We start from the raw sequence: 22,452 nt of genomic DNA on the forward strand, positions 1-22,452 counted from the left end.
CCAAGCAAATAAATAAATAAAAAAACTAATTTGTACTTTCACCCTGAAGAAGTCAACCGTATTAAATCAAATTCATGCAAATTCATCGAGGAGGTAAATCTTGGTGGTAACACTGGCCAGAGAAGGTTGACAAACGTTGGATACCATGTGAGAACATGCCGTGCAGTATTACTTCAGCTTCCATTAAGAGGATAAAAGCCATTGGTTTTTTATTCAAACATTTCAAAATGACTATATAAAAGCTTGTTTGACTGATTGTTCCAGTCATTTACAGAACACGGCACATTCACTGGAATGGAGGGAGAGAGGCAAGGTTTTATATTTTTCACAGCAATGATATAACTTTGGAAATGAGAAGAAGAGACACTGACTTTTCTATGGAAGATTTTCATTTCTGGTGTTTCACCCCGAGGTCAAATGTCAAAAACGTTGTTAAGAAGTAACTTTTATGTGTTTTTAATATAATTTTTGGAATCATCAATTTCCAAATTGACGCCTGACAAGTCTCTAGCACAAATAGTTTTTCAGTAAAAGGTTGACTAAAGGTAGGAAGGTCCAAAATGGACAACATTCTGACCTCTAATTTTCCCAATCGGTTGAATTTTTTTTTTTTTTGCGAACAAGCATCGAGTTTGGAATAAATCACAGGAGTTAGTACGTGTTTAAAATGATCAACCGTGATTATTAAACATTGAAATCGTGCAGAATACAGAAATCACATTAAAAAAGCAACTAATAAATACAATGAAAGAGACTTGGTCTAAAACTAGTTTACAATGACCTGCATTAACAACATGCTTAAAGTCTTATCAGAACCCCTAGGGTATTAACACACACACTTTAGTTTCTGCATCTCCTGAAACAAAACAATAAACTGAATGTCTGAATCCTATAAATGCCAAGAATGGAAATAAGACTCTTATGGCATAGCAGTTTCATCCATTCCAGGTTAATATGTGCTTGATTAGCCAGAGTATAGGCAGTAAAACCAGGAGTGGATCAGGACCTCTACATAATGGGAGTCTTGTTTCCAGCCCTGAACTCACCTGTCCCCAACGAGGTCAGGGTGGCACTGCGAGGCATCAGGACTGTCTCTGGTTTTACAGTGAAGCCGTCTGCAGATTCGATACAGCTCCACCTGCAGCAGCACGGAGACAAGAGGCAGAGTCACTCCACAAGGACACCCAGTGAAGACTGTACCACAGAAACAAAACAAAAGCACAGTGTGACAAAAAATAAAAAGTACAAGCATGGTAAAATAATAAGCAGGCATTGAAAAGCCAGGAGAGCTACGATAAAACATATTCAAAATGAAACATGGCAAACCATGATAAATGGTAACCATATAATGGTAAACTGCAACATTATATGGCTTTACTTTTATAAGGGCACACTTACACAGTCAGAGAACTTCAGAAATTCAGAAATCCCTCTACTTTTTAAAACAGATCTTCATATATTTCTCTGATTTATACAGAATATTGAACAGGGCTTTAAATGATACAAGCTGACATCCACTCCACAAGTAACAACTACCAACAAGCTTCACCACGAGTGGGCTTATTGGCCTCTCTGTCTTCAGGTGGGTGAAATTCAGCTTGCATCTTACTTGGAACTCCATACTATATCTGTTATCATATATTATCAATAATAATAATTAATCCCTTAAGGTACACAAGGAACTCAGCAGTTATTCAAACTGTTTCTTCTTAAAATATGTTTAAGTAGGACTCAAGTATCACAAAGAAACTGACAATATGGATTACTGTGCCTGGCTCGTATAACTTTATGCGAGATGGGCGGGGTTGAAGCAATGTGTGATGCAAAAGTGAAATATTATTCTACCCAATGTCACTCTTGCCAGGAACTTAGCAGACACAGACACCCAGAGAAAAAAGTAAAGCAGAGTGCGATAATAAATAAAAGTAAAGCACAGTGCAATAATAAATAAAAAGTAAAAGCACAGTAAAGAATAGGTAAGCACTGTAAAGCCCTGAAAGGTCTGGTAAAGCACATAAAAAAAACAAAACAAAACATAAAAAAAAAAACATGGTATGTGTTTGAAATCAAAGGGCCTGCACTGAACTGCACTGAACTGATAACACCACATTGCTGTAAATTATCCACATTGCTTGAATATCTTCAACTTTTAAAGATCTAAAGACACAGGGTTGCGAAATAAAATATTTGCCTGTGGTAATCTCTGTGCAATGTTGTCATGACGATCCATAACACCGCTTCCAAATTTACATCTAGAATCTAGAAATCTGTGAACAAAAACAAAGCATTTCTTGAGTGCCCAATATAAGGGGAATTGCATATCAGATCAAATGGTTTGCAATCATGAAGTAAAACGCATATTGCTAGACTCAACAGAAACTATAAATTTGTGGACTTCGGTGGCATAAAGGGGAATGGCATGGTCTGCATACGTGAAGTAAAATGGAAAGTGAGAAAGATCTGTATTATTGTTTTGGCGAGAGGTTGAAGCAATGTGTCCGAAAAACAGTTACAAATCCACCAAGCAAGAGGCAGACACACACAAATACAGAGTGGCCCCTTTGTGCAGAAACAAGCCAAGGAGTAAGAGAGGGTGCTGCTGACTGCACCTTGTCCCTTGGGAGGAAGGGGCGAATGCTGTAGAGTTTAGTGGACGGGAATATGGGGGGCGGGGGGTTGAACAGTTCGATATTTGTTCCCATCGGCAGCATCATCTGGAAGAGAAAAACAGGCAGTGAGAGGAGAGTTACCTTGTTTACCAGTCACAACTGCTGCACCTGCATGCAGAGAGACACTGTTACACACACACACACACACACAAGGAAGAAGGTGCAGTCCTCTTAGGCATACCAACAGGTACAATCCAGGGGTTTTATATCACGCACTGGAGACCGGTGTAAAACTCAACAGAATGTAAGCAACAATGGCAGCGTGTTAAACTGAAAAATGATAAAAGTCTGGGCTGTTGCTTAACACAGTCTCTGCCCTACAGTAAGGCTCAACATTATTACTGTTTCCTATACTGCACTTAAAGCTTAAAAGTATTTGCTTTGGAAAACTTTTTAAAAAACCTCTTGAAAACTTTGATCAAGTATCCCCCTCCCCGACAAAAGATGAGGTTACAGAACCTGCAGGAGTATCGAAGGATAATCAAAGCAGAAAGTGCTGCAGAGAGCACAGAACCAGCCACAGCCACCTCAGGAAGTGAAAAGGCGCCCCATCGCAACACCAAGGGGAAGGCAGGCACACTTACCTGGAATTCTCCAGCAATGCCTCCCTTGAAGACCCACGGCTCTGACTCCCCCAGCAAGTCCACTGAGGCATTGCTACGGCACCCTGCAAGGGACAACAGACAAGAAAAGAGGGTTTAGATTCATATTCAAGTACATTGTTTTACAATGCATCAATGAAAAACAAACTGGAAATCAAGGCAGGATCCCCATTAAATAGAAATACTACAGCGCACTATTTAAACATTTTTTACAGCCCAAGTATGAATGTTAACAAAATAGTTAAATGGAAAATGAAAAAGCTCATGCTGTTTGTGGAATTCAGTGCCCCTACAGTTTACTAGTGAAAGGAATCCATACAGCACCTTTTACACAGAGCAATTAGAGAATGGATTTCATACAGCACCTTTCACAAAGAGCAATTAGAGAATGGATTTCATTCAGCACCTTTCACACAGAGTAATTAGAGAATGGATTTCATATAATGCGTTTCACATAGCCTTTTATATTCTTATTTGAATTCGCTCCTATTTACTACTGACTATTGTATTTTAAAACTGGTCTTATCTGTAATGTGATATTTTGTAACAACTGTAAGGGTCACCCTGGATAAGGGCGACTGCTAAGAAATCAATAATAATATGGCTACTTTCACACAGATAAGAACATCTCAAAGTGCTTCACAATCCCTCAGCAGCACACAACAGAGGAGACAGAGTTTCAGATGCTGGTTTCTTGGTGGTGTCAGGCCCAGGCTGGCCTGTGTGTCGATTCTGGTGAAAAGTAAAGGCAGCAACAGAGTCTACGTACAGTGAAAGCAGTTCCTCCAAGAACTGAAGGAGTAGTGGTCACACAGCACCCGCCCATCTAGAAACAAGAACACGGAATTAAACCTCTCACTGTGACATACTTCCTGCACAGCGCCGCACTGCAAACCCAGACAGTCAAGCTAAGCAGCTTCAGTGTCAATCACAAGGTCCTCCTGCTGGAACATTCAGTCAAACTAATTAATTCTGAACTAGACGGTGGAAAACACATCAAATCCAGTATAAAAATAAATAAATAAATAAATAAACTACTTTAGGGGTAAAACAAACCCTACACCCATCATATTACCTATTAAAGATGAGCGAGAATCACTCTTCTTTGCAGTTATTTCAGACGTCATGTATGCACTGCTTTCAACTGCATGAAAACAATGCATACATGATTTGCATTGCTTTCATCTTTTTGAAACATTTCTTTTTATAGTCTGTTAAATGAACACAGGCCTTTTAGACACACAACACATTTCAAGCAGTTCTTTTTCCAATATTTGTAATACAGTATTTGTCCCAGCACTAACTTACACCCAGTTTAGGGTCACTAGACAAGGTTGTCATTTTGTTGTAAGAATTTAAAGAATTTAGTTTGTTGATTATTATATTTAAAATCAAGACCAGTTTACATGTCAGTCAATGCTTCAGTACGGCAGTGAAAATGTCAACACCGCAGATGAAAGGAAAGTTTGCTTCTAATCTGCTTTTAAAACACTCAATACGGAAGTTAATTGCAATTGATTGGTACTCAAATGTAGAGGTGAGGGAAGGACATTTTTCTTTTTTGTTTTCAAATCAACACATTAATGAATTTATTTAATACCTGCCGATTAGTAGTTCTAAAAGGCAATTAAGAGTACGAGTATCAGCACCCCCCAAATCTCTTCCCATCCAACTGCACAGGCCCTTTTCTTTTCTAGACTTCAAAAGCACTATATTAATACATTACAGCACTACCTTGGTATTTCAGTCTGCCTTACACATAGAAAAACTGTCACATATTGAAGACCCAGTGAATGTATGCACAGTACTTGATTTAGTTCCTTACTATGCTAAATTGAAAAATACAAAATGTAGAAACCAAATAAATGAAATAACAAACATTTCAACTAAAAGGCTTTTTCTTTTTTTTATATATATATATATATATATATATATATAAATGTAGTCAATGATTTTTACTCCAATTGTGTTATTATTAATCCCGGTTCACCACTGCAACCCCTCCTGTGACTCGGAAAACGGGAAATGGAGGCTGAAACATGCGTCCTCCGAAACGTTTTCCTGCCAAGACGTCATTTTTCGCACTGTGGATCCACAGCAAAGCCATCAGACCTATAGTGCCAGAGGACAACACAGATCTGAATGGCTCCACTGCAGACCTACAAACTCGGGAAACCCCTAAAAGGCTTTTTCAATGTCCTCCACTCTGGCTCTAGATGTTTCTTATCAAATGTAATAAGACAAAGTGTTTTTTAGTGTCTTTGACGTAACATTGAGCGCAAATTGTTATGCGCACTGCATTACTCACCCAGTGGCACTTGAACAATTTTTAAAGTGAGGGTGCTGAAGGCCACTGAACAAAACCGTAACCCATGTATATGATGCAAGCCATGCAAAGCCAGAGGGTGCTGCCACACCCCCAGCACCCCTAGCTCCAGCGCCTTTGAACTCACCCAGCCACATGACGAAGGCCTTGGCCACCAGCAGTGTGTTGCGCAGGTCCCACAGGTAGGGGTACAGGTCGTACAGCACGGCCCGGTTAGAGGAGCTGACGAAGCAGCTGTGCAGCTGTGAGATACTGTCACAGGCCAGCTGGAACTGGAGCGCACGGGACCGCCACTCCTCCACCTGAACACAACAGAAGATCTACAAGATCAGCATTGCCCGTCTATACACACACACACACACACACAGGAGCAGAGCAGGGTATTATAAGACCAGCACTGTCCACCTACACACATGCAGGAGCAGAGCAGGGTACTATAAGAGGGCCGCAATATAGCGAGACCCACAGAAGATGATCACAAATACTACACAATCAAACTCGTTTTATCGTGGGCCTGAGATATTATCAACAGGGCCGCAAAACATCCAGAAACACATACAAATAGGACACTAATAACACAGCACATCATTGTGTAAATTTAACATAAGCTTTTCAATAAAAGTTTTTTATGCAGTCTTGCTAGATGAGAACAGGCAATCACGGTTTACAGTAGGGTAAAGTAACAGACTGCATACAGCAACGTTACCGATTATCAGTGTTCCATTTGTGCCGGGGCGTACAGTCATGCTCCCTCTAGTTAAAAATCTCACAAAATGCTTTCTTTTAAAATTCTCAACACAGTTGTATCAAGTCTGCACGTTAACTTTAAAACTACTTTATGATTTCAGCTTGAGTGCCTGGTTTTACTATGAGTTTAATAAGACATACCTGAGCTTGTTACCTATGCACACTGGTTAATGAAGCTTGTATTAAAACATGGAATGGGTGAAACTGCTAAGCAATAGCAGTTTTATTTCCATCCCTGTTGTATATTGTAATTGTCCAGCAGAGCATGTAGTTACAGATTTGTTCTGCTTGTGACTGCACTACAGCAGATTAATATGTTGGTTGTGTGGAAACAGGTAGCTGCATTTCACAAATTATGGAAGCAGCAACAAGGAACCTCTGTACTGCAGTGTAAAGCATATGTGGCCATGTGTACAGGCGTGTAAGCTGTCCTGAGGTGTACACAAATGGTTAAGGTAATGCCATCGCCAGTGCTTTGATTATATTTGCATAAGTTTTACCTTTGCATGCAAGCTAACTTCTTTATAACAGGAAGTGTATATGACAGTATGTTTAAGGGCATTTACATTACAAAAATGATAACACCAGCAGATAACACAGTAGAAAAGTGGCAATGTGCAACAAAAACAGTATGTGAGCATATAAGCACATCCAGATCCCCTGTACTGTGCCCCACAATATTCACATTGCATTAGTCAGAGTGACATTGTGCTTATAAACTAGGAAAAAAAATACAAAAGTGAGCATTAACAGGGCTGCAGTCCTGTGTAAATGAAGCAGCCTGGTGTTCCTGTCACTCACCTTCCTGGGCTCGGTCTTCTTGACATTGACGCTGACACAGTCGCTTTTGCTGTTCAGCCACTGGAAGTCCTTCAGGAGCCTCTGCCCCTCTGCCCCGTGTTCATGGGGCAGGTAATACAGCCCTACAAGCAACCTAACCTGGGCTGGGGTGAGGGGCTCGCAGGCCTGCACTACTTCTCCCCTGCATCCCTTCTCCTTCCATAACCTCTCCCCCTCCCCGTCGCTCTGCCTCTCTTTCTCATTGCTTGTCTCACCCCCATTGAGTAAACTCTGCTGCTCTGCTTTGCCCCACTCTTCTTCCTCGGGCTCTGTGCCGCCCCCTGGCCCTGTCTCTCCCTGCTGAGCAGGAGAGGAGGGGGAGGAGAGGCTGCTTGGGGGGCTGTTCTTGAGAGCACCGTGGGTTAGTTTGTGACTGCCCCCCCTGGTGGTTTTATCAGGCTCTGCACCCTCAGTGACCCTCTTTGGTTCAGTGTTATTCACTGGTGATTGTTTCTCCACTTGACAGCTTTGTCTTCCTGCAGAAATAAACAGAATCCCACGTCAGCATTTCCTACAAAGAGAAGCAGCTCAACAAGTTCATTATGCTTTAAAAGAGGTTTTGCTCCACTTTCTTTTCCAATATTCAAATGCAAAAACGAAGTGAAGCCGGTGAAACTAGAACTCATTAAAACTTTCTTCAGTGGCTCACTGGATCGTTGGTTGTTCTCTATCTACTTCTGGTTTCCAGCATTGTGCTGAAGACACTGAGCTAAATCAGTCCTTAAAACCCAATGGTACAGACTTTTCATTATCAGCTCCTGTTTACCGACATCATTTCTTCAACAGCTCAGACGTATTTTAAATATACACCTTCTGTTCTTGATTACAATGTTAATACAATTATTTTAAGTTTCATGACTAACAATTGAAACAGATGTTTTAACTACTACGCCTTACTATACCATTCAGTTGGGAAACTTGTTGAATAATATTTTTTTTAATTGTCTTCAGAATCAAAAACTGCTTTCTCCAATACTTACAAGCAGGTCATTTACTGCTTTAACTGTCGACCAGACCAATATGTTGATTGTTGTGATTTTTCAAATTAAAGACGACAAAAGACAGCTGGCTAGGACTGTTCTACCTTACCTTGACTTATTTAGTATTACTTCTTTTATCAGCTCTTACCAAGTGAGTGTTGTGGATGCACTTTCTTAATTTTTCATTGACACTACATTATTTTAGTTCAATTTTTTTTATTAAGCAGTAGAGCAGTGCCCTCTTGTGGAGATAAGAGCAAGTACAACTTTTTTTTTTTTTTTTTTTTTTTTTTTTTTTTTTTAAGAGCAGTATTTCCCTTTAACAGGGTTCAATCTCTCCCTCTCCTCCAGTTACCTGGCTGCAGTGGCTTGGCAATCTCCTCCATCCAATCCTGTATGGCTCGAGTCAGCGCCTCCTCTGGGCAGTACAGTGACTGCCGAGACCCCTTGTGTGCTTGTGTCTCTGTCTGCTTCCCCTTATCCCTCTCACACGCCTCCTCCTTTTCTTGCTGCTGATCCTCTGCTGCAGAAACACAAGCAGAGTCTCAGGACAGGCGCTCTATACTTCAGCGTTATCACGCTCTGTGGGGTGCCTTGAACTGCTTTTTTGGGCTATGGAGGAGCAGCAAGACTGCAGGACTACAACACAACCGACAGCATATTCAATTGGTTGATTATTATAAAGTTGGCATTAAAAGGAAGAAGACACTGCACCTATCTCTAACTCTAAAAGTATAATGAAGAAGCTTCAAATATCATTGAAGATTTAGATGAGTGATGACATCAGAATGATAGTACACACCATAAAATAAGGGAAATGACAATGTCACTTACACACATTTAAATCTATTTGCCGTATTCCCCCAGTTTTAAGGTTGCTGCACTGGCTTCCCATGAAGTAGTTGATTCTGAAATGCTACTCCTCACTTGCAAGGCTATTCGTGGTTCTGGTCCTGCCTATTTGCAGTAGTTATTCCATATAAACCCGCTTGGACTTTGAGATTGATAAATTACAGCTTCTTGGTAATTCCAAGAACTTAAATAAAAACCAACGTGCAAGAAACACCTTGGTTTTGGAACCGTCTTCCAACTTGTATCTGGAATGTCGAGTATTTTTTAATCTAAGCTCAAAACCTACCTCTTTGATTTGGTCTGTCACCAGCAAGCAGCTTGGAGCTCTTTTGGGCTTGGTGTTTATTTTTGTAGGACGCTGTGTAAATAGAATTGGTATTGTATGGTTCCTCTTTGAGAAACACTGTTTATGATCTAATTCTGTGTTACATATTAAGGAGGCTTTACAAAATGGAAGAAGCTATCTACTGGAGGCCGACAATAACAATTCCTGCTCCAAATTTTATTATTGTTTTGGAAGAATTCAACAAGACTTCATTTAAAAAAAAAAAAAAAAAAACAGAAAGCACTTTTAATTGATATATTGGTGTCTATACATCTGTTAATCATTCTTAACTTGATCACTTCAACATAGCAATCTCTAGACCTTCCTTTCATCATGGTATGGAGTACAGTGGTTGTTTACTCTTTCTCAAAACCATTTAAAAGCCTTTCACTGATGTCATCTAAAATGAATTATTTTTATAATCAGACTAAACATAGAGCTCTGTTTATTTATAAGTCACCTTGTATTTCCGTGTCAGTGCTGGCACACCCCAAGGACTCAGAATCTAACATTTCAGACGACACATTAAACCGAAGCAGACCAGAGGCTTACAAATGTACGCCACACGGAGGACAAATAATGGATATCAAAAAGCAAGCAGCTTTGAATTGCATTTTAATAGATTTTCCTTTACAGCACCAGAGCTTGTTACCTATACATTGTGGCTTATCAAGCTTGCAGTAAAACCTGGAATGGGTGAAACTGCTATGCAATAGTCTTATTTCTACATGTTATGCATTTCCTACAAAGACTAACAGCAGAGGGAAGTTTGTATATCTGCTCACTATGTGCAGAGCAGCACACAGACATAGTGGAAACCTTTAAGAATCTTAATCCTTTGCTGTCCTATGTCGGACCAAGTCCAAAATTACAATTTTACCTTTTCAGTCCAATGTCAGACTCTGTCCGACATCAAAAAGATGTAAAAGCATAGGTCTCTTAGTCGTTTTTTCTCCAGAAAAAGAAGAGAAAACCTTTCAATGGCCAAGTGAGACCAACAGGAGCGGAATGAAGCCGAAAAAAAGGGGCGTATCTCATAGACCCATGCACTACAGCGGTAACACAGACATATGAAAGACACTTGCAGAGCTTTTTGAGATGTTATAGCAATAAAATAATGAGTTGGATCACATTATTGAGGAGTTTGATGATAAAATGAGTAATCAGGAATGGATTTATCAGTGTGCATGTCTATAAAGAGGTATGTGAAAAATACAGCGAACAAGGGGTGAGGCTTGGCTGGAGATACAGTACCGAGCGTCCTTTTGCCATACACTGCCTTTTAAACCTGTTTTACTCTGGAAAAAATATATTTTAAACAGCACATGCGAAAATAAATTGGACCTGACGCGCCTGACAAGTGCTGAATAAATGCACTGCTGAGGGTTAATAATGAAATATCAGGTGTGCAAACACTGGTGGTCCTGCCTCACCTGTGTCAGTGCAGCTGGAGCCACTCCGGTACCAGCTGGCCAGGGTGTGCAGTGCAATGAAGTTGGCCTCGAACTCACAGTTGGGGTTGAGCAGCAGGCCTCGCAGACAGGGGACCAGGCGGGCAGGGCGCCCCTTGAAGGGGCCGAGGAACACGCGCTTGGAGTCGTAGTCGTTGGCATGGAGGTTATCCCAGATGAGTGGGCGCCTCCGCAGCACCTCCTCCACCCCAGCCAGGGACTCCACCGACAGCTCCCTTGAGATCACCTTCGTACCTGTGCGCCGGAGGAGCAGAACAGAAGTGTGTGTGTGTGTGTGTGTGTGTGTTTATCTTGGATTAGCTCTGCCTGCCTGCCTGCCTGCATGTCTGTCTGCTTGTCTCAGCCTGTCTGTCTGTGTCTGTAACAGGGAGAGGAGCCCTGTACATTTATTTGTTTATTTTTAGAACGGGGTCTCCCCCTCTGCCCGTGTCACATTTATGTTTGTTTATTATCATTTATTATGTATTTAAATGATGGCGAAAGCCGTGGGTATTGTTTTTGTATTTAAATATAATGGCGTAGCTGTGCGTTTGTTTTGTTATTGTTTTGTTTTTATTTTAAACATGTTCTGTTAAGGAAAGGTAGGCAGCTCACCTCTGACAGGAGTAATTAAAAAACACCTGTGCAGAAGGTGGCCATGGTCACCTGTACATAAACCTGCACCTCTCTGCACTCCGGGTGTGGGTGTTCGACAGGAGGAACAAGAGTAAGGAACGAGAGAGAAATTTAAAAAATGAAACAGAAAGTAATCTAGGAACAGTGAAGGCAATTTGCCCAGCCTGACCTGGATCATACCTACTGTTTTGTGTTTGAGATTTGTTTTTGTTTGCCTTTTTATTTTTATGCTCTGTGAGCAAAGTATTTTCCGAGTTCAGAAGCTAAGCAGAGAGACAATAAGTTCTGCATTGGAACAAACAAATTAACAAATGAATAGCCTGGTGGGTGTTCCGCTGCTCACCTGTCCACACGACCCCGATGTCAGGGTGCAGTTCCTCTCCCACTGTCCTCAGGTAGGTGGATTTGGACAGACTGGGATAACAGAGAGCGTCACAGTATTCTGTGGAACATCCGCACAGTACACAAGGATTAGACACTAACACTTTACAGTATGCATCAATGAAAATTATATGGCTTTCAGAAAGCAGGACAACACCACCATGATTTTCCAGAATTACTGGAAAACAGTATCAGATATCTGGGGGAGAAGAATACATTTGTTCAATGGAATTTTTTTTTTAATTTTTGTATGCCAAGAATCAATGTATGATTCAGAACCGATTTCTGTCTAGTTATGCTGGAATTAGTCCATTTCCATTGATATCATTGACTGAGCACATTCCCTTGCAAGTTATGAAATGAAAATAAACTTTCAGCTAAAACGTGTCCCAAACATGTACCATAACTTACACAGCCACCCACAATACTCTGCAGTAAGCCTGATCTCACCTGATCTCGGAAACTAAGCAAGGTTGGGCTTGGTTAGTACTTGCATTCAAGACCACCACCAACACTCAAGATGCCAGACATTGACCAGATAAACCTGCTTCTACAGCTCTACTCAATAACACTGACACACATCTTGGGGTGTCTCCTCAAATTGTACACCACTGCTTTACAAACATCAGAGATCACAAACTGAACAGTCTCCAGATCTTCTCTGAGAGCAGGTATGGATTAGTGTCAGTCTGAGCTGTCTGCGTGTGAAAGCCAGGGCCCATCTGCTTGCACCCACCTGTAGGGCAGAAAAGGAAGATGTCAGGTTTCTCCAAGTAGTGGAAAATCTCATTGGCTACCGAGACCTCTGCATGAGCGAATGAGGAGAAGGCTTCTTTGTCCGCCTGGCAAAGGGAGTGGTCGATGTCGTCAAACAGGATGGCGAAGGCCTGGCAGCCGAACCCCGCCACCTGAGGATCGCAGAGCAGGAGTGAATTCAAACAATGATAAAGACACAGGAGCACAGACCACACAGACAAGTATGTACAGACACACACACAGACAGAGCAGATCGACAAGCATGTCAAGAGAAACACACACAGACACCATGTGAAGAAGTGTCTCCCACCCTCTCTACTAAGACTAGTGTGGACTCATCCGTGCATTGTACAACCTCTGCATATGTTACACAGCAGAATCTGCATATAGGAACACCTCCTAAGATAACACTTTAGCTTAGCGAACAACCTTAGTCGGAATGACGTCATCTACAATCTTGAGATGGGCATCTTTTTAGCCTTAACAGATTGTCAAACATTTCACTTGTCATTCTAAAATACCTAATCTCTCACTGTCGGTGACGGCGTACACTTTGTATTATTATTTATTTACTGTTATTATTGAAATGTATTTGTGTTTCTGTTGGTTGAGAGGATGGATGTACCAGTAATAGTGTTTTTGTGTAAGAGTTACAAACTCAGCACATCTACTTCAATGTCAATTTATCCATGACTGCCATGACAAAATCGTAGCCTTCATCAGCTCTGTGTGTTTTTCGCATGAAATAGCATGAAATAAAACAAAATGCAACTAGAAAACAAAAAATCATTATAAAGCAAACATAGAATTACATTTATAAATTGGGAGGTTTATACAAAAAAGGTTTATAGTTGTCAAGGCTCAGCCATTACCATAGACACGGTCTGAAGGAAAACGGAAGCTCTGACTAGCACTTGCGCAGATGTATAATTTGGGAATTAAAACTGTGATGGAAGAGAAAGAGACATAGATTTCCAAAATGCCTAAACCGCGCCTAACAATTAAACAACGCTGCAAATAATATGAGCATGAGGGGATGTATGCAGTTGACGTTGACAAAACAATGATGTGCAGATTTTGAAACTTTCGACTGGAATGGCAGTCGAAAGATACCGTCATTAAGCATTAGCTGTTTATTCCTTTTAGGGAAAATATGGTTGGTTTGCCATTCCCAAACTGACTTCACAACAGCACACAAACATGCAGTTAAGTTAATGAAAATGACGGCCAGATTTCAAAATGTTACTGATGACAACAGAGAAGCGTCAGTTGAAAATCAAGAAAATGCTGCCATGAGAAAAAAAACGCATTGAGTGATATACATTTACTAAAAGCGTAACTGAAAGAAAATATAGAAAACAGGGAAATTAATCAAATACCAGAACAACAACTCAGCAACATTACGGTATACTGGGAAGCAAAGACAGGTACAGTATTTAACGCAACAAATATGAAAGTTCAATTTACTACGGTAACGAAACAGACTTCACAAAAACAAAAAGTTTAGTGGCAAAAGAAAAGCATTTAAAAAAAGGAAAGGAAAACGGCCATGTGTGCTACACTGCCTGTGTTGTCACGTGTAACAAAAAAAAAAAAGGTTATGTTTACACACCATGCTTAGGGGATGAGTAATGATTAAGTAGTAACTGTGAGAGTACATTGATTAGAAATGGAATCAGCAGAACAGATTTGTGAGCTAGTTGTTCCCCTAGTTTAAGTCTGTATTTCAAATAGGTTTATTTGCAGCTTGTATTGTTGTTGTGGACTATTTGGCTGTCACTGTAGTTGCTGTTCTGTCTCAATAGAAGCACACCGTGTATATTCATTTTTAGAAAGGAAAATTCAGGAAAGAACAAAAATGCAACACTCTAATTGGCTGAAACACTTTACATGGTGATGCTGAGTCGTTGCTTTCATAAGATGGGATGTCGGTGTGGTTCGGTTGTGCGTACCATGTGAAAGACTTCTGGGGGTGCGCCTGACTGCTTTCAGAAGGTCTAAAGAGTAACCTTTATAAAAGTTTCCTGTAGTAAAAAGCAAAGCAAAAGTGTAATAACGCACAGTGAAAAAATGGTAAAGCCTAGGTAAGCATTGTAAAGGAGGTGTGTTAAAGCATATTAAACCATGGCAAACCCGAGTAAACTATGGTATGGGAAAAGTATGGTAAAACTTGCCAGCCACTATTAAATAAACGCACAGGAAGACGTACTGACAAAATGCAGTGTGATAGTACATGAACACAGAGTACATGAACACAGAATCAGCTGACTGTAACCTAACCTACAGCCACAACCACAGCAGGTAAATAACTCATAACAAATATCAAAAAGTGAAAGGGACGGTTTTCAAAGCTAGACAACTATACTTCTAAGGTCCTCACATTAAATACCTAATGTGTAACTGTAGTTTTGTAAATTTACCAGATGTCTATTTTTTAATTAAACTGACTGACAAACTATTAGCGCATAGGCTGAGCCTACTGCTGCGTTGTTGTGATTTTCACACTACCTGCCTCAGTTTGCGTTTCATCAGCCCCACGTCACACGAGCTGGAGAAGATGATGTCCTGGCCAGGCGAGAGCGCATACACAAACCGGAGGCCACGAGAGCCTGCTGCCTGTACCAGGGTCTTCAACTGAGCTGAGAAGAGAGAGCGAGAGAATGAGAGAGGGTATTTTATCATCTTTTACTAACTTCAATTGTTTTGTATATTATACTTTTTTTGTTATTTTGATCTTTAAAGTGCTTAGATGCGATTTATCACAAAAGGCGCTATATAAGAAATAAAAGACTGATTGATTGTGCCCCTCCTGATAAGAACTCATGTAAAGCCAGCAGTGCTCTGGGAAATTTACACTCAGATCTGCAAAGGACCCTCTCCTTAACCCCTTAAGGTACACAAGGAATTGATTGCTTGTTCAATCAGTTTCTTCTTAAAATACAGTTGAGTGTGTCAAGTATCACATGGAAACTGACCATTTGGATGACCAGATCCAAGCTGTCAGCAAATTTGAAACCCTGTTTCATGCTTCTTTTTGTTTGTGCGACACATATGTTCCCTTGTACCTTAAAGGGTTACCCAGCCTGGAGCAGCAGCAGCTCTGGAAGATAGGAAGAGATACCTGCTTCCTCTGCGGAGTACATCTCTCTCCAGAGCAGACGGTGCTTCAAGTCATCCTTGGGTCCGTACAGGTAAGTGTTGAGACCCCACTTCTCCATCCTACACAGCAAGGGACAAAGTTACCGAATGGTGTTTTTTAATGGCGTCACCAGCACTCCAGATAAGCTGTGTACTGGGTGTTTTGCACATTGAAAAAATATGAATTACGGATGATATTTAAATTGAATGTGCACTTGAGCGTGCATGTTAACAAGCTTCTTGTACTTCATTGGTTTCCAGCATCTCACTGGCTAATTTCAATATACTGCATGCGTAGCTATAGAATGGATCATAGGACTGCCGGAAAAGCCAAGTGTAGACTATGTGCATGGAAATTGCCGTAAACACTTGACCAATAAGTCTGGGTTATCAATAAGAAACTAAAACACTTGTGGTTAAATCCACTCACTTGCAATGTGTTTGTGACTTGTGAATAAGTGACTAGATTCTTGTTTTTGGATAGGATGTCACTGGTTATTTTGGATTCTGGATTTCTCGTCTTAGTGCCCCTAAACCTAACCTAGCAACTTACCTGTTTATCAAATGAATTTGAGGAAGACAAATCTACATAATGAATACAATATTCTGTTTGCTATAGCAACATGATCAATAAGGAATAGAATATTATCTTTATAAATATACAGTAAGTCCTTGCAGGCCTTTTGGTTAGTATAGTCCATCTGCAGTGTTGGAATGAAAAAAAAGTTCTATTTCTGTGTTTACTTGCTGCAGAGCCGTATTGTTTGTGGTTAATAAAGCAAACAAGAATAACTGTTGTTTTTGTACAAAAAAAAAAAGGATTTCGTTCCCAGAGAGATACCTGTCAATTGGAGTTCCTCCAAGAGCCTCACAAATCAGCACAGTGCAGTGGCTGTTACTGTAGGGATAGCAAGTATTGATACACTTTACTCTACTCACCACTGGAAAAGAACCTTCCTCTGCTCCATAGACCAGGGCCTGCCATAGAAACCTGGAGGCCAAGCAACACACAGAAGAAGATGGACAACAATTCTATGTTTTCTTGTTATTTTAGGACAACTAAAAACAGTTGCATTTCATTTTTTTTTATTTTCACCACACTTGTCATTAATATGATGTTGCCCCGAGGCAACATTTGCAGTTAACCCTTTCAGTCTTGGCTTAGCACCCTATGTTAACATATGCCGTCGAAAATCACGCAGGATTCTCACAGGACTAGTTCCCAGTCTGCAGCAATGTATAAATATATGATATACGAACATTGTTTTTTCTTTTGTCATGCTCTTTTAGTGAGACTAGCCCTCGTCTTGTATGGCACACTTTTCTTTTCTTTTCTTTATTAAATCCGACACTAGGGCTATCATTGCTCTGTACCCTAGTGGCATCACCTGTGTTGTAATTAAATCTGCACACCTGTACGGCTTCTCAACATCCAATGCTTTGTGTCTGCCTCATTAATATTAAGTGACAACCCACATACATAACATATTTATCCCATTACATATGGTAGCAGCGGTGGGCGTCACTGGTCCTGCAAAGTCAAGGCAGGGCAGGTACAGAGCAGTTGGCTGCCAGGATGCACAGGCAGAACCAGGTGAAGCCATCGGAAGCGCTGCTGAAGGAGCAACAGAGACGTGGGTGAAAAGACAAAGGGGGAGGAGTTGCCGTCTCAAAACCCAAAGTAGGAGGAGCTACCATCCTTAAAGCCCAGTGTAGTAGTTGCTGCCTGCCTGTCCAGAGTCACTCCACCATTAAATGGCCATGTGATCGTATTATCCAGAGTACAATTAGTCTATCAGAACAATTACATGAATTGTGATACACATCTTATCGCAATACCTATTGGACTGTGAAATTAGTGTATTGTTATACCCCTTCACTTTGGAGAGTTAAGAAAAAATAAAGCCTGGATTTTTTTCCTGCTTACAGTAAGACAATGCCTAAATTGTTCTTCATTACGAAGAATAGAAAAACAGACATTTTCAGGATTTTAAGAAAATCTCAACTTCATTAAAATAATCAAGAGTTTGTGTAACAAGCAGTGTTGTGCGATACACTGCCATAACAGATTATGTCCTGTCCCCTATCGGTCAGATGAGATGAGGGTAAGCGCTCTAAAACCGCAAAGGCAGACAAGCTCTCCTTTGCATTGTGTTAATACATTTGCTAGCGGTGCGCAGGTTCGCCAGTTCGTGACCAGGCTCCGCCCTGTTACACTTGTCTCCATTGATATTCTGACCGGGACATTTCAGTGTAGTGACAGTAAGCAGAGGGAGGGTGACACTACCAGGGGTAATAGCAGGTTTGACTAAGTACTAATAGAAGAGAAGCAGGTACTGCCTTCCTCAAGCAGTCTGTGTTTGATCCTTGTCTCTCTCAGAGCAGAGGCTTGCTTGATTCAGATTTCGGGGAGCAGACCCAAGTGTTTAATACTGTGTCTGTGTGCTATTAGCGGCTGTTGGTTCTCATCCACACTCCCTCGGTGGCTGAACATCATCACACCCCAGATTTCTGTGAGGGGTCAGTGAACTTGTTAATGAAACAGATCAGCGCACCAGAAAATCCCATCTCATAGAAAGGGGAGGATGAGAGCTTGTCAGCTTAACATCTGTCTCTTGGAAATGCAAGGGACAAATGTTACACTTGGGAAGTCGTCAATTTCAGAATGTTCTGTGTTTTGGGATAGAGCCATCACTATGCACAGACTGACATTGATGACTTGTCATGAGTAGGGGTCTACCTAAATCGCGATTTAGTGGAAATCGTGAAATTGAGGGTTCACCGGGAAATTCCCCTCCTTTAGGGGCCAATGCATATGGGCAAGTATGGAGAGAAAGAAAAAAAAAAAACTCATTTAAATGAGATACTGCACAACGCAAGCGACACAAACTATGCATCTTCCTTCTGTAGAAACTCTTTTTTATTCCCGTGTGCATTGCACTTAAGCAAAAAACAAACAAACAAAAAACACCCACAAATAACATTTATAAAAAAAAAAAATATCCAAAGAGGTTAACGTTGTTGTTTACTATTTAAATGGCAACGAAGTTTTAATCAGCCTATCAGTGCCTCTTTACTGCTTTTCTGTGACCTGTGCTGTGCAGTTAGTGCTGCGTTGTTTTCATTTAGGTTGCTAAAATCTAGTTTTCAGCATTGGAGGTAAAATAATAGAAATGGACAGAAAAAGCGAAGTATATTTCTGCTGATGATCGTTTCAAGATATTTCCCAAAGAAACTGTACATGCAGATGGAGGTAATTGTTTTGCATATCTTAATGTGTCTTTGGAGAAAGTACGATCGATCGCTATTTAGCTTCAGAAACAGAAACAAAAGGCTACTACAGAGGCTGCTGAACAGAACGTAAAATAAATAGCTTTCAGAAACCAAACTGGAAATTCAGCCCAGGCAAAAAGTATTCCTGTCTGCAAGTGAAATCAGTACTAAAACAATCTAGCACAGCCACCAGGCTTGCTGCTTACTTTTCCGCAGCTGGAATTTTAGACCCGAACAGCCACGTTCTTTGTTTTGACTCGGTATTGATAAAGCAAATTATTGGATGGGACAAATAACAGCACAACGGACGTGCTGCGCATGCCAGATGCCCTTGGGTAAACAAGTTTTGGGGCTGTTTCTAATCGAGTTCTACATCTGTATAACTTGGCAAAGCTTTGCCTTACACTTCCAACCAATTCAGTGGATGCAGCACATGCAGCCTCAATGTATGGGCAAGTAAACTGCTCGGGGACGTTGCATGCTTGTCTTTAACAAATGACAGCACTCTGTTTTAGTAAGGAAGCAAGTACCACTATTTTTAGGCTTTATTGTGAAAAAACTGTCTACTTAGGTTTATTTAATGTTTGAACAGGTCCGCAAAATGTTCGCGAAATACTAATTTTATTCTGCAACCTACCAGTGAAAAATATGTAAATTTACCACGATTTAAGTAAACCCCTAGTCATGAGTAACAAGCCTAACACAGAAGATCAGCCGTGCAACACGGGGTGCCAAACACTACAGAAACTCAGGCGCATAACATGGCTACATTTACAACAACTGTCTTGTGCTATCGTTAGTTCACAAGATCCCAGGAAGTTCAGAGAGTTATTCTAAGACAGGGGGTTGCACAGTCATTGCCTTGAGGACCTCCAAATAAAAATAAAGAAAGTGATTGTTGTCATTATTAGTGCTGAGGGGAACTGTAACAACGAACAGTAATGAAAACACACAGCATTAAATTATGACTCAAACTCTGGAAAGATTAGAGCAGGGGTGTCCAATCACAGTCCTGGAAGGTCATTCCACTCCTGGTTAAACAGGTAAAATCAGATATTGAACTACTAGGGGTCTGGCTGGAGGAGTAATTGATACAATTAAACAATTTAGCACAGGGCTGGAACAAAGACTAGGTGTGGAAAGCTCAACTGTCCAAACTCTGTACTAGAGGCAGGTGTACTCACTTCGGGAGTCTTCTGTCCATCCCTGTTCTTTGTCCAATTGTAACAGAACTTACTAAGAAACGTTTTACATTTCATTATAAAAGTTAAGAGGTGATAGGGGGAATCTTCCCATATTCACTCAAAGGGATTTCCATTCAACTTAAAGGCAAGGGGAGGGACATTAAAAATACCTGGCAGCTATCTGGACAGAATTGAATGATACAGTATTAGATAATACACGTATCTTAATGCTACAGCTATCAATAAAAAAATGTAATATCTTGTGTATTACAAATAGAAACACACAGAAACTGCACGTGTGCCTTTTATTATTATTATTATTATTATTATTATTATTATTATTATTATTATTATTATTATTACTACTACTGTACCAGGTTGAGTAGAACCTGTGTGCAAGTAGTTTAACATCACAGCTGAAGAAAGAGATATTTATATTTGACTGAAGTTTACAGAAAGGCAAGTAAGTAAGTAAGTGAGTGAGTGTGAGTGTGTGAGTGTGTGAGTCAGCAACAAAATCAGCTGTCATAGTGCAAGTATGAACAAAATTAATCCTCCTAAATGGTGTGATTGCGCAGTTCGATCAAAACACCTTTAAAAAAACATATTACCGCAAAACCAAAAATTAAATATGATTGATTTGTTGAAAATGTTTTTTTTAATAAAGAAATACATTAATTCATACACACAGAGATTTAGAAAAACAAACAACAAAAGCAATACGCTCCTTTAAAACGAGACGCTGGCAACAGTACAGACAGTACAACAACCTGCCACCCTCGTATTATTCATACAAAAAAAACACTCAAACCTCTTTAGCATGACGTTTTTAGACAGGCCGCTAAAAACACAATTATTAATGACACATGACTGTATTTCTTAAAAAGAAAAACTGACCTTCCACAACCCCACACAGAAATCCGGGTCTGTCTCCCATGACCTGGAACCAGTCAAAACCGACTCAAACGCCAAACGTCGCTGCTGTTCTCTGCGTTTTTCTGGTGCGCACAATATTTCTACAAACAAAAAGGAAAAACAAAAAACAAAAAGATGCTACATACAATGTGAGTTCGATCAATTTAGCCACGGTACCACCCCGCGGTGTGTGTGTATGTATGTTGTCTACAACAAGCTAAGTGGGTCTCTACATTGTATAAACTGCGAAGAAATTGGATAATTTTAATAAAACTGTGTAACCGTTTTGTTGCCTGTTACCTGTGTAGTTAGCAATCTGAACTGAAGGTTATGAAAAAAGCAGAGCTTGTGACGTTTCGAGCTAGTTTGCTGTGATCACCCAGGCTGTGGCTGCGTTCTGTTGGAGCTTGCTGCGCCGTCTGCTCTTGGCTGCAGTCTTTCTGACATCACACGCAGCTTCTGGAGAAACGCCGTCTCCAAGCCTTGCAGTGAAGTGTATGAAAGCACGACACCATACTTACAATGCATTATGACTTCAAAGTTATGACTTTAAGGCTATGAAATTATTATTTATTTATTTTATTTTGTTTTATTTTACTTTATTATTTCTTTGCTCACCAATTGCTATAACAACACACTCATTTATGAAACAAGGACCAGGGGTCACAAATGCAGATTAGATAAGGGGCATGCAGAACAGAACATGGGAGGCACTTTTTTTTTTTTTACTCAGAATTGTGGGAGTCTGGAATCAGCTCCCCAGTAATGTTGTTGAAGCTGACATCCTGATTTCCTTCAAGAAGCTGCTTGATGAAATTCTGGGATCAATAAGCTACTAACAACCAAACAAGCAAGATTGACCTTTCTTATGTTCTTACATAGAAGTATAGAACTAGACTGCCAATCAGATTATTTTACAGATTATTTACAGTGCAATAATAAGTGTATAATATATCATATATATATATATATATATATATATATATATATATATATATATATATATATATATATATATATATATATATATATAATATAATGTGGTTGAATATCCTTCCTGATGTTTTGTGAAACTACCAGATTAGTAAAAGGCGTGGCAGGATTACAGTTAAAGTATTAATTTTCAACATATTTACAGGTTATGAATAAATTTGAACATCGTGTATTTAGAAATATATTTTGACAGATAAGCTATTTATACATACAATATTGATAGTCATACAATTCTTTACTTTTTGATTTATTTGTATAAAAAAATACTGACTGCACATCTGCATACTCTTGCTAAATCAACTTATAGTTACACTTCATCATACAGGCTAACTTCACTATAAGAAGCCCCCTGGGACCTGGAGAAATGTTCGTTTTATCAGGGTG

The 22,452-nt window shown here is 40.1% G+C and overlaps 1 protein-coding gene across 6 annotated transcripts in view; it reads right to left on the bottom strand.

Moving 5' to 3' along the window:
- si:dkey-183c6.8 (protein O-GlcNAcase) overlaps positions 1–21,516 on the bottom strand; it is a 40,473-nt gene extending 18,957 nt beyond the window's left edge. The window contains exons 1-15 of one of the 6 annotated variants that reach the window (XM_041218438.1): positions 21,376–21,515; positions 21,058–21,176; positions 16,643–16,694; positions 15,687–15,784; positions 15,074–15,204; positions 12,546–12,717; positions 11,772–11,870; positions 10,775–11,047; positions 8,520–8,684; positions 7,146–7,660; positions 5,725–5,899; positions 4,041–4,097; positions 3,254–3,336; positions 2,610–2,714; positions 1,047–1,138 (exon numbers count right to left, since the gene is read on the bottom strand). In XM_041218438.1, coding sequence (XP_041074372.1) covers positions 1,047–1,138; positions 2,610–2,714; positions 3,254–3,336; positions 4,041–4,097; positions 5,725–5,899; positions 7,146–7,660; positions 8,520–8,684; positions 10,775–11,047; positions 11,772–11,870; positions 12,546–12,717; positions 15,074–15,204; positions 15,687–15,784; positions 16,643–16,694; positions 21,058–21,097 — 2,057 coding nt within the window. In that variant the 5' untranslated portion in view covers positions 21,098–21,176; positions 21,376–21,515. Of the gene's footprint in view, positions 1–1,046; positions 1,139–2,609; positions 2,715–3,253; positions 3,337–4,040; positions 4,098–5,724; positions 5,900–7,145; positions 7,661–8,519; positions 8,688–10,774; positions 11,048–11,771; positions 11,871–12,545; positions 12,718–14,455; positions 15,052–15,073; positions 15,205–15,686; positions 15,785–16,642; positions 16,695–21,057; positions 21,177–21,375 lie in introns of those variants that run through there. The other 5 variants (XM_041218429.1, XM_041218448.1, XM_041218475.1 and 2 more) reach the window with 5 other exon arrangements.
- Positions 21,517–22,452: the final 936 nt, after the last annotated feature.

This window comes from Polyodon spathula, chromosome 2 (genome assembly GCF_017654505.1).
Source record: "Polyodon spathula isolate WHYD16114869_AA chromosome 2, ASM1765450v1, whole genome shotgun sequence".
In the NCBI taxonomy this organism is placed as follows: domain Eukaryota; kingdom Metazoa; phylum Chordata; class Actinopteri; order Acipenseriformes; family Polyodontidae; genus Polyodon; species Polyodon spathula.